Source organism: Cryptotermes secundus, unplaced genomic scaffold (assembly GCF_002891405.2).
Source record: "Cryptotermes secundus unplaced genomic scaffold, Csec_1.0 scaffold1079, whole genome shotgun sequence".
Classification (NCBI taxonomy): domain Eukaryota; kingdom Metazoa; phylum Arthropoda; class Insecta; order Blattodea; family Kalotermitidae; genus Cryptotermes; species Cryptotermes secundus.
In genome coordinates, this window is record NW_019720729.1 from 492,682 (window position 1) to 505,113 (window position 12,432).

The following is a 12,432-nucleotide window of genomic DNA, read 5'->3' on the forward strand; positions in this document are numbered from 1 at the left end:
GGAATGCCGACAGTTATGACCGACTATGGAAAATTCGGACCATCTTCGACACTCTCAATGACGCATTTGAAAAATATTATAACCCTTCCGAACATTTGGCCATTGACAAAATAACTGTAAAATACAAAGGGAGGGTTGTTTTTAGGCAGTACATTCCTAAGAAACACAAACGTTTCGGAATCAAAATCTTCAAAATTTGTGATGCCGCTGGGTATACTTATGACATGAAAGTTTACCTAGGAAAAGACAGGACACGTGCCAGCCAAGACGTGACAGCGACACATGCTACAGTTAGGGACCTATGCAGACGTATTGAGGGCGTAGGTCACAAACTGTATATGGACAATTTCTTTTCTTCACCTGACTTGTTTGACGAACTGATGACAAAGAACATAACGTGCTGTGGAACAGTCATACCTAATCGGAAGGGCTTGCCTGATGATTTTCGACGAAGACAATTTCGACTGAAGAAAGGGGACATTCGTGTTAGGGTGAGACAGAACTTGACAGCACTAGTTTCGAAGGACAAATGTGACGTTTACATGCTGACAAATATGCACTCTCCTCCAGCAGAAGGCAGTTTCTGTGATGAGCACGGAAATGCCATCAAGCCAGCAATTGTTGCTAACTACAACAAGCACATGGGTTATGTCGACAAAGCGGACAGAATGGCAAACAGTTATAGCATCTGTCGTCGAACCTAGAAATGGACAAATCAATTATTTTTCCATCTCCTGGATCTGACGATTCTGAACAGTTATATCCTGTTGTCATCCTGTGGCGCGAAATTGTCACACAGAGAATTTCGTCTCGCCCTTGTGCGGAACATGCTGGAGCATGCTGGAAGGGGACCCCCTCGCCCTCAACGGCCCAGGGGTCGAACCCCTGCCGTTTCATCGGGGTCATTTCGAATAGAGGAGGCCAAACAACAGCACTGGCCGACTTCCTCTACTTCGAAATTGAGGTGTCAAGTGTGCTCTTCGCGTGGGAAACAAAGAACCGTCCGGATAAAGTGCATGAAGTGTGATGTGGGACTCTGCATTTCCGGATGTTTCCAAGATTTCCGCACGAAGCCAACATTCCGTTAGACGACGCAGGTGGGAAGAGAGACAACTTATAAAGCTGGTGACCAAAAATCATGTAAGTAGAAAAAGAATTTATAACTTAAAATTAGATTTTAAAAAGCCCGCCGCACGCGTGGACTGTGCGACGACATATGGCGTCATTCGTCCCCTTGACTTTATTTTAATGACGCCATATGGCGTCGCTCGGCTCTTAAAGGTTAATCAATGATGCTGTTAGCAATTCATATTATGCAGATCTGAATGGTAGATGATCAATGAACCAAGAATTGGAAAGGATGTATAAGGAAGTGGCCATGGCCTATTTGAAGGTACTATCCCAGAATTCTCCCAAAGGGTCTGCAGAAAACAATGAAAAACATGTGTGGTAGATGGGAACCTCCTAAATACAATTATTGAAATCATATATGTGTTTCATGAAAAGAAAGAATGCATGACTGGGCAGAGTAACATGAGAACACATGACTGCACATATAATCTGTAGACACTTTTACAGTAATAAAATTAAGAAATATAAAACCTCTACCATGGGTATTCAGCTCCATCTACTTCTGATAAATAATGCAGAAATTTGTTCAGCTGAGCAGAGAACTCTGACGGATTGCTGTTACTGTTTGTTTCAACAAATTTCTTCGGCCCATATTGTTGTTCCAACATTGCATCCAAGTCCTTCGGACACAACTCCAACCATTTTTCATCTAAACAAGAAAGTTCTATCTCACAGAACCACTGTTCACTTTACCACTTAACATGCTCAGACTGACTTAAAACCATTTATGATTAAACAAACTTCCTCTCCGATGTTTAAATCTGAAAGTTCAAAACTACTAAAACAAATGCCTGCCATTATACTGTCCAATAACTTCAACCATTACAAATTCCAACAAACTACTTCACCCATATCCATTAAAGAATCTTTCTCGTCTCTTCTGCCAACTTTCATGTGGCCACATGGCTAGCAGTTTTCTCACCAATATTCTGCATCCAAGCTACATGTCTAATCTACTGTAACCCTGTAATTGCAATTACCTTAACCTATTCACATTCATATGTGTATACATGCGGTGTAGCAAGACAGGTGTGTTTTGCTGACAGCCTACAATTGCAACAGAGTATCTCACTCATCTTAGTGCATCATTACGTTGCAACACTTTCTTTTTGCTCTTCCATGGCCTTCTACACATATTATATTGATGTCTGGCGACGAAATCTCTAAAAAAAACTCTGTGGTTTTAGTCTGCAAGCGAACTATACCGACCAAATGACCACTGCTTGTAGGCGAAGTTAGTGCCAACTTTAGCAGATCAGTGTCACGTGATCAGTGCAACAAATCCCCACGTCCGTAAATTTCAGTTTTCTAGACCAGAGCCGCTATTTCCTTCAAATAGCTCCTCAATTATCCTCATGAGGCTGAGTGCACCCCATTCCAGACCCACTACTTCTCAGAAAATCTGGTAGCTTCAGGAATCGAACCTGGGACCTCAGGATCTGCAGCCAGGAACTCTGACCACTAGACCACAGAACCAATAACAATATATACGAGTATTGTACATAAAAGTTTTGCTTCATTTTGTTCAAATTCTGCTGGTGATACAGTTATTGCCTGAGAAACTATCATGATGAAAATGAGTTGTCTTCCAGGAGTCAATTTCAAATAAACAATACAAAACACTCTCTACATAAAGTCAGCTCACCATCTGGAGGCGGAAGATTTCTCTCGGCCTTCTTGAATTCTTCTACATCATATTCAATGCTGTTTAATAGGGTAAATATTTCTTGTCCTATGGATGGATCACAATGTAACAGATCTCTGTGATTTATATAGTACTCTTCAGCTTTGGTAAGCAGGCTTTGATAATCTTTTGAACCTTCCAGAAGATCCTAATTATAAGAACAAAAGCATAAGTATTATGTTTTGATAATCTTTCGAACCTTCCAGAAGTTTCTAATTAAAATAATAAAAGCATAAGTATTATGTTTTGATAATCTTTTGAACAACGACAGTCGTTGTTTACTTTCCATGCAGTACAGACAATTCTTTGTAAGATGAGGCACCGACTATACAATTAATTAATTTTCAAGATCATGGGCCTCATATACATTCTTATATAAAAGAAATAACAATCTGACTTATTGTATTTGTATGCAAAGTATTTTAAATGATTAATAACATTGTATTCAATCTAATGTAGAGCAGTTCAATGGTATATGTTTGTTAATATGTGTTTGCCTGATGATGGCCGTTAGTGGCTGAAACATGTAGCGAAACCATAGCTGGGCGCTAACCTTGATTTTTTCCGTTTGTTGTGTTGTGACGGTTAACCTTTATCCTACGGCCCTTTAAACTTAGGTTGTGGTAGCGGTACGGACTTCTTTAAAGGGCCGCTATTTGAGATCCGTTAAAATTGTAGTCACTTACTAATTTTGCTCCTATTTCTGCTATTTCTGTGATAATCGAACGAAATAAACGCTGTTTTTTTCTCGAAAGAATATAGAATCAGATATTGTAATTTACAGATTGTATAAAACATGTTAAAATTTTTGCACTGGCTCCAAATAAGAAATTCCACATTTTTGTTAATTTTTCTAGATGAATTCATAGGTTCTCGGAACGGTTGAATGCATGACCACTTGTGCAACTCGGCAACACTGCTCAAGCTGTGTCTGAAGAATTTATCATAACCTAAGTGACGCACTGGCATTGGAACGCGGAGACTGGCCGAGTTCTATAATCTCAACTATACAATATGTGTACTGTTCTTACACAGTTCAAAGCTACCGTTGTTTATGAAATTGCGTGCCCGTATCAACAGAGAGATAATAGAACTTCTTTCCTGGAAGTTTTCATTCGGAGAATTTCAAACTTTGATCGTCGTGTCGTGTGGAATGTTCTAGCATATTTCAAGCCATCAGCGACTAGGTACAAATAGCTGTACCGACACTTCTGAGAGTGATGTTGAAGGTAGCGAATCAGAAAGTTATTTCGAACGAGACCCATCATTTACTCGGCAACCTGGGGTCCAGCAGACCAGCGTGGCACGAGAAGTGTGAATAATCATTCAGGTGGAGCTGTGGGCAAACTGTGGCAAACAGTTATAGCATCTGTCGTCGAACCTGGAAATGGACAAATAAGCTATTTTTCCATCTCCTTGATCTGAACAGTTACATCCTGTTGTCACACAGAGAATTTTGTCTCGCTCTTGTGCGGAACATGCTGGAAGGGGTCCACCTCGCCATCAACGGCCAGGGGTCGAACCCCTGCCTTTTTATGGGAGATATCTCGATTATAGAAGGCCAAACCACATCACTGGCCGACTTCCTCTACTTCGCAATTGAGGTGTCGTGTGTGCTTTTCGCGTGGGAAACGAAAGACCGTCCGCACAAAGTTCGCGAAGAGCGAAATCGGACTCTGCATTTCCGGATTTTTTTGAGAATTCCACACGAAGGCAACATTCCGGCAGATGACGCAGGTGGGAAGACAGACACTCCATGCAGATGGTGGCCAAAAATTATGTAAGTAGGACATAATTTTCTACTTTAAAATTTAATTTTATATAACGTTGCCACGCGCGGACTCTGCGACACCATATAGCGTCATTCGTACCGGGGACTTTCTTTTAACGACGACATACGTTGTCTTTAGTCGTTTAAAGGTTAATAAAAGAGTTGTAAACTGATTAACATAAACACAGTTTGCATATAAACATGGAAACACATTTACTGATATGCGAACAATAAAAAAGATTTATCTTTTTTTGTAATCTTGTGTATTTTGCAGCTAGATAACATAGATTATAGCAAAAATACCCCTCAAGCTGGAAGTTCTGGATAATAATAAATGATAATGAAAATCAACAATATTGTCACATGTTAGTGACTAGATACAGGGTTTGGATTGGTAATTTGATTTGCTGAACATGTATAACTTGCAACTAAAGGTAAATATAACAGTTTCATGGATCTATACACTCTAGAGATAACTGCACTGCAGCACACACAAGGTCTTCTATGTGTTCACCATTTGTTACATGGTAACGGTTCCCAACAATGGAGATCCTTCTGTTCTCATGCTTATGTCATCGTCAGCTGGCTACCATCTTGTCACTCCTCATGGCTGGAACTAGCTCATGACAGCAACTAACTCAGTTGCCTCACTTGCCCTAACTATATAGCCTCAGGTTTGACTGCACAGAAAACATCACCTCCAGCAGCTCCTCTGTTGTTGCATGTGTGAGCAAGTCACCGCCTTGTTTATCAAGCCATTCCCATGCAATGGACAATGCTTGCTCCTTCAGGCTGTTCATCTCGCATAGCCTATATGCACATTGTCTTTCCTTCCTTTCTGAGGCAACATGCCTATGAAGTCTGTGATCGTCCTTATCAATGGCACCTCTACAACATGCTGGGGTTGAAACTTCTTCCGGTCTGTAGGGACGGAACTCTGAAAGTGACCAGTGCTCCTACAACATGAGCACATAAGCTGCTGTTTGTCTCTTTTTTTGTTTGGGAGCAGGCCGGTTCCCCCACAATGTCCTGTCACTCACTTTCTGTAACCTGATAGAAGACTCTACTGTTAGCTTTACAACTTTCAGCCCTAGGGTCTGCCTGTAGGCCTCATATAGTGTCCTCTTTCCTCCAAGAAGTTGCTGGTGTTTCATGCCTCGGTCTCTTATCCCACTGTCGAATGCCTTGCCTGCTCCCCTGTAAGTGTGGCCATCCTGTTGTGCTGGAAAGGCATGGTGGCTCATTCATTCGATGGCGGTGGCAAAAGCCTACAGGAACTTGTCAATGCAATGGGGTCTTGTCTTCAGCTGACTGCAATTCACTGCAGCCACATGCTGGTCCCCAAATCTGTCCACAGTTGCCATGACAATCTCCTCATACATCACTCCTTTAGGGGCTCTATGCCCTGCAGGGTGGTAAGCACATGCGTGGCTTTTATGCATTCTGCCTTTTCTTGATTGGTCTTCATTTCTTCCAGGCCAGCCTCAATCTCAGCTCTCATCTGTTCCTGGCTGGTCTTCATCATATCCTCCATCTTTTCTTGGTCAGTCTTCATCTCTTTATGACTGGCTTTCATTCCTACTTGAATGGCTTCAACACACATCACAATGGTTCACAGAAGTTCCAAGTCTGCTATAATTTGCAATACGATCAATTCAACTGATCCCACTTCTGACATCAGTTATAAAGTGTTAGTGACTATAGATGAGATTTGGATTGGTAATTGGATTTACTGAACACATAACTTGTAACTACAGGTAATTATACCAGTTTACCAGATCTACACAGTCTACAAATCAGCACTGCAGCACACATAAAGCCTTCTATGTCTTCACTAGTCGTTGCCTGGTAATGGTTCCCAATAAGAGAGATTCTTCTCTCATACTTATGTCATTGCCATCTCACAGCTCCTCATGGCCAGAACAAATTCATGATGGCAACTAATTCAGTTACTAACTCGCCCTTGCTATATAGCCTCAGGTCAAACCACATATAAAACACCACCTCCAACAGCTCCACTGTTGTTGTGCGATGTGTCAGCCAGTCATTGACTAGCAACGGCTCGCTTGTTTACTACACAACAGACAATGTTTAAGAAGTCATGGCACAATATTGTTAACAGTGATGTTATACATGTTCTTTTTTTAAGTCCATAAATCAACAGTATACATATCTTGATTGACAGATAAAAGAAAACAGACAGTGATATAGTCAACCAGTTAAATAAGAGATTAACTAATTAATTAGTCCCAGCTATCACCAACTTTCTCTAAAGTCAAAAAATAGATTTTCACTTAAAAAGTATAGAAAGAAGGTACCACTGGTTGTGTCACTAAGGAAAACATGCAAAGCTGCATATTTTGCACCATACCTTGAAGTAGCCTGTCTTTTTTAAGCTATTCAAATACTGATGCCAGCCACGATCACCTCCTAGGTCAACAGGATTCTGGGTTTGCATATCCCCTTGAGACGTTGGTTTTGCTTGGGCAACCAAAATCTCAAATCCACATGCCTATATAAGGAAACAGCAAAAACAGAAAATGAATTCAATATTGCATTGGTTCTCTGTACAACATACTACTTTCAAGTCCATTACATGTAAAGAGTTACAACAATGAAATATATTTAGAATTAAAGCAATGGACCTTGAATATGCAAGATGCTAATGAGTTATTTTCAGAAAAGAGAAAAGAAGGGTTTTAATATTACAGGTGATTATGCCTCTTAGTGGATACCTGAAATGCCCTCAGCAGCATTCTCAATCATGCAACAGGAACTTCAATTATTCAGCTTACTTAATAAATCACTTTAGGACAAAATCATTCTATCTTAAATTACAGAAATTATAAATTTAGAAAATTAATCTCTGAAGTATAAAATGGCTGTCTGTAACTTATTTTTTCAGTGCAGATTTGGTAAAACTGTGAAAAATAAAATTATACAATTGGAAAGATTTCAGTATTCCTTTCTTTACCAAGCCTGGCTTCGTAAAACTGGTACACAACTCCCCCCACCCACATTCTGAATTCAAATACAGCCAAAACTTACCAAACAAATTAGTCCACCAAATTCAGCATGCTTTATTTCAGGTTTGCAGGCAGCCAATTGCCTGGGGCAAGGTAAAGAATTTTGTGGAATCGATTGCAAATAAATAATAAATTACACAACAAAAATTTACAAAACAGAAACAAATTTTGTATGCAAAAAGAGTTATCCATAAGCGAAAGCAGTGTTTTAATAGGAATGAACATGATGTCAAAGCTTACCAGTTTCACTCCTAGGCTATGAGCCTTGAAGTCTGTGCTGTCTGGTGGAGGCATGTTCCACCCCGTTCGTTGGTCGGGGTTAAACGTGTGATAAGTGATCATTGCATAGAGACATTTAGTGAATACCACACTTGTCATTACTCTGCTCTCAGGAGGAAAGTAACGCATAGCTTGACATGCCTGTGAAGGAAATGAAATAGTCTATTTATAACTAATTCAAAAAATATATATGAAAATTAACTACCTCACTAATTCCATTTAGCTGAGTCTTTCTTCTAAAAGCACCAAACACTCAGCCACGCAAGAATTTCCCAACATTTTATGGAACCTGACAGTTGAATACCATGTTCCCAACAGCCCTCCACTGGTCTCTATCCTGAGTCAGATCAATCCAGTCCATACCACCACATCCTATTCCTCAAAGATACATTTTAATATTATTCTTCCACCTACATCTAGGTTTTCTTACTGGACTCTCTCCTTATATATTGTGACATGTTGACCCCTACCTCCCCAGCTGCACGTAGAGGTAATGTAGCGCTCGCGTAATAGGCGAGTAATCACCCCGCATCCTGGTAGCTATGCAACGCGCGGTGACGTCACGAACGGAGCCGAAGTGAGCCGAGCGGAGCCGGCGTTAGCCGAGTCCCCGCGACCTTGAAGCTATGCAAAGCGAATCAACAGCGGTGACATCACCGAGGGATATCGCGGTTGCTAGGCAGCAGTCAACAACTCCGGACAGCATGGCTGACGACAATTGTCCGATCAAGGCTACATAAGGAGCAGCGAAGGCTATTCACAGTTAGTTGTACTGTGACAGTCGCCGAGTGTGTTATCAACAGTTCTCAAGGCAGCATCTCACGAGCAGAGTTGGAATCTAGCCAGCGGCGTGTTATGAGTGAAAGTGTGTAATTCAGGGAGACTTGTATAGCTCCCGCGTTATTAGTACGTGAAGACAAGTGAAGATTGTGTTAAGAGATTTTGTTGTAGGGTTTGTAAAGTGTGGAAACCCGTAATATTGTGATAATTAATTTTAGCCATTGTTTGTAGATTGTTAAATAAACCAATTAACCATCTCTACGGCGTCTTCAGTAACGAAACACGTTACAATATATACAGGCAAATACAAATGCAATTCATGTGCAATTCTTGTAGTCAATAAAGGCAGATCTTTTACACTGCCAATGTTACATACATATATACATACATAGCGTCACAGATCCGTTGCCCGTATTGGGCCGAATATTGAGCTTGTCATATTAATTAAAAGTAGTTGCGATATGCAACCAAGTCCAAATAGGCACAACCTAGATACAATAGGAATATAATACAATTAGGTATTTGCCATATATTCATCAATAGAACAGAAAGCTTTCAAGATAAGAAAATCTTTCAGTTTTTGTTTAAATAAATTAACATTATCCTTTAAAATATATAATTTACGTGGCAAATTATTAAAAATTTTTATGAATGTATAATACACTCCCTTTTGTATAATGGATAGTCTAGTTGACGTGACGTGTAGTCTATTTTGTACTCTAGTGTTAATTTTATGTACACTATTATTTGTAAGATAATTATTTTCATTTTCAATTACAAACATGACCATGGCATATATAAACAAACAGGGAACTGTAAGTATCCCTAATTCTCTGAAAACCTCTCTACAAGAACTTCTAGGCCTCATCATTAACATTGCTCTAATTGCTCTTTTCTGAGCCACAAAAACTCTTTTCATTGATGACGAAGAAGAGCCCCAGAAAATAACACAATATTTAAGTTGAGCTTGACAATAAGCACAATAAGCCATTTTCAACACTTGCCTACTTACTATAGGCCGTAGTTTTCTAAGCACAAAGGTTGCAACACTCAACATATTTATCACATCATCAGGGTATTTTTCCCAGCCCAAATGACTGTCCTGGCACACACCTAAAAATTTAACATTTACAGAAAATTTAAGTGTTTGGTCATTATATTTTATATGTAATGGATAGTCCATGGCCTTAGGGGTCATAAATTTCACTACATGGGTTTTTTTTTAATTTAGTATTAATTGGTTAGCTTGGAACCATCTATATAAATGTCTCATAACTAAATTTATTTTGTTATTAAGGCTACTAATATCCTGTGAAGAGACAATAAAAGTAGTGTCATCAGCATATAGAACCGTATGTGCCAACCCATTTAGAATTCTAGGCAGATCATTAATATATACATTGAACAACAAAGGTCCCAGTACAGATCCCTGTGGAACTCCATGTTTGCTGGTTTTCCATTTAGAAACATATGTAGTTGAGTCTTGAGTCTGTAGAATGATTCTTTGCTTCCTATTATATAGGTATGTTTCAAGCACTTTTAGTAGAGATCCTTTTATTCCATACTGTTTCAATTTTTGGACAAGCAGTTCATGACTGACACAGTCAAATGCCTTAGTGAGGTCACAGAAATGTTAGGATGATAATGAATCAGGAGGGAAGGCCCTAGGAGTGTAATAAGTCCTCCAGCTTCCAAATTCTGCTCAGCACAGAAAAATTGTCTTTGTCCAAATAATGGGAAGCAACTGCATCTGGTACTTATTTCTGTTAGAGGCTGAGTCAACCCCAGGACATAGTGCAGCTGGAAGGATTTGGTCAATTGAAAAAAATCCAATGACCTCATCGGGACTTGAACCCGCGACCTTCTGGCTTGTAGAATAGTGCCTCAACCAATTACTCTACCGCGTGCCCCTAAAGAAATTAATTTGACTTATTCCACATTACGCACAGGAATTAAAATACATTACAACAGACTATAGGTGCCATCAAGGAAAAACTCTCAACCACTGCTGTTTCAAGGTGGTCAAAGGTCAGCACAGACAGGAGGTTCATTAAATCACAGTCATACTGTAATTGTAGTAAGCTCATCAATTATGCAATCTCATATCAGACTTCAAAAGCATAGCCAATAATGACTTCTTACCTTCATATCAATAGGATCTCTATTACAGAAGGCCAAAACTGCTGCTGAAATTAGATTAGGCTTCTCTTTTAGTAAAGCTGCAACTCCAACCGGAACATAGGCATTTGTCCGATGCAGCAATTCGGCAATCTTGCCAGGGTAACTAAAATTAATAAATCAATGAAGATTTAAACCACCACATAAAGTGAATCTGTTATCATTCATGCATCAGACAAGTGTTCTGGCACATACCGCTAGTTCAAGAGACCCCAACAGGCCCAAAGCTTCACTGTTTTCGATACGGCTCCTATAAGAGCCAGTCTGGATGAGAATGTCAATTCCACAGTAGGGGGATAGTTAATCTTTTTTTTTTCATTTTGTGCATCCTGTTGTGTTATAATATAAAATTTCTTTATTAAAATCTGTCACAACACAACAATACAAAGGTCAAGGCTAAGACTGGCTTGGCTACATTACATGTTTCGGCTATTAAAGCCATCATCAGGCAAATACATGATTAGCATATTTACACCACTGAACTCCAGTACTGGTAAAAGTGGCTACATGATAATTATTACATTATAAAATGCTTGGCATAAAAGTACAATGAACTAGTCTATATAAAAAAACGAAAGTTATAGGGTAAAACAAGTTTAAGACTCTTCGTGTGATACTTTATATCATGAAGTCAAAGACTGAGGACATGATAATGTGCTGCCTAGTCAGGATTTTGCTCACCTCAGGAAGCAGGGACTGATGAAGTATGAAGCAATGGTGGAAGGATGATTAGCAGGGAAAAATTTAGGAAACTTGGAGAAAAACCAGTTTCAATGAAATTCATCTGCCACAAATCTTACATGCCAACAAGTAATGGAGCTTCTATCACCCATAATTGCATCTCTGGTCTATTGTTTATCAGTGCAGACTGATAGAAAAGCAGCAAACTTTCAGATTTAGCCCTTTTTAATTACTGCTGAATGATATTTCACTTCCTCTGCTGTGTATATTTTTACCATTGAAACAGCAAGCATGAAGATTACAGTCTTCTTGGTTATAAGACTATGTAGTTCAGAGAGGGCACAACATTTCATATGAATATATCACCTCCACCTTCAAGCAAGAAACCAGTAGAAGCAGTCAATGAAGTGACTCCAAATATTACCTCCATCTCAGGCTGTGCCACCTGCTTCTGCTAGTTTCTTGCTTGACTTACTGTTTTACCCTAAAGATGGAGGCAATAAGTTACTCAAAAGTATTAGGCTTTCTCCATACTACACAGTGTTACACATTTTTCATGGTCACCACTGAAAGAACCTTAATTCATTAAGTGGAGCTAGTTTTTCACACTTCAAAATCCCATCTGTAGCACTAAACACAATCAAATGAACATCAATTCTTGCTTCCTTTTCAATTTCTTTGGACAAGTCTTCTACAAAACTGAGACTAATATGCCTCTAGTTTTTAAACTTAATGCTAGAAAATGGATTGCCTACTAATAAGAAACTGGCTACTTCAGCTTCTATTAATGGAGGACGGCAACACTGTATGTGATCTGCTTTCAAATGTGGATGTCAATTTTGTAAGCTTATTCTTTTATCGCCTATGAAATTATATCTCTAAAAGATGAATGATGAGTACCA

The 12,432-nt window shown here is 39.3% G+C and overlaps 2 protein-coding genes across 2 annotated transcripts in view; one reads left to right on the forward strand and one right to left on the reverse strand.

The window, feature by feature from the left end:
• The window catches only part of LOC111872895, a 61,757-nt gene extending 54,312 nt beyond the window's left edge, over window positions 1-7,445 (forward strand). The window contains exon 11 of the mRNA XM_033754933.1: window positions 7,298-7,445. The gene's annotated coding sequence lies outside the window, so the exon portion shown is untranslated. The remainder of the gene's footprint in view (window positions 1-7,297) is intronic.
• The window catches only part of LOC111872941 (protein ecdysoneless), a 37,622-nt gene that overhangs the window by 14,245 nt on the left and 10,945 nt on the right, over window positions 1-12,432 (reverse strand). Inside the window, exons 5-9 of the mRNA XM_023867249.2 lie at window positions 10,814-10,955; window positions 7,853-8,032; window positions 6,958-7,098; window positions 2,777-2,963; window positions 1,609-1,780 (exon numbers count right to left, since the gene is read on the reverse strand). Coding sequence (XP_023723017.1) covers window positions 1,609-1,780; window positions 2,777-2,963; window positions 6,958-7,098; window positions 7,853-8,032; window positions 10,814-10,955 — 822 coding nt within the window. The remainder of the gene's footprint in view (window positions 1-1,608; window positions 1,781-2,776; window positions 2,964-6,957; window positions 7,099-7,852; window positions 8,033-10,813; window positions 10,956-12,432) is intronic.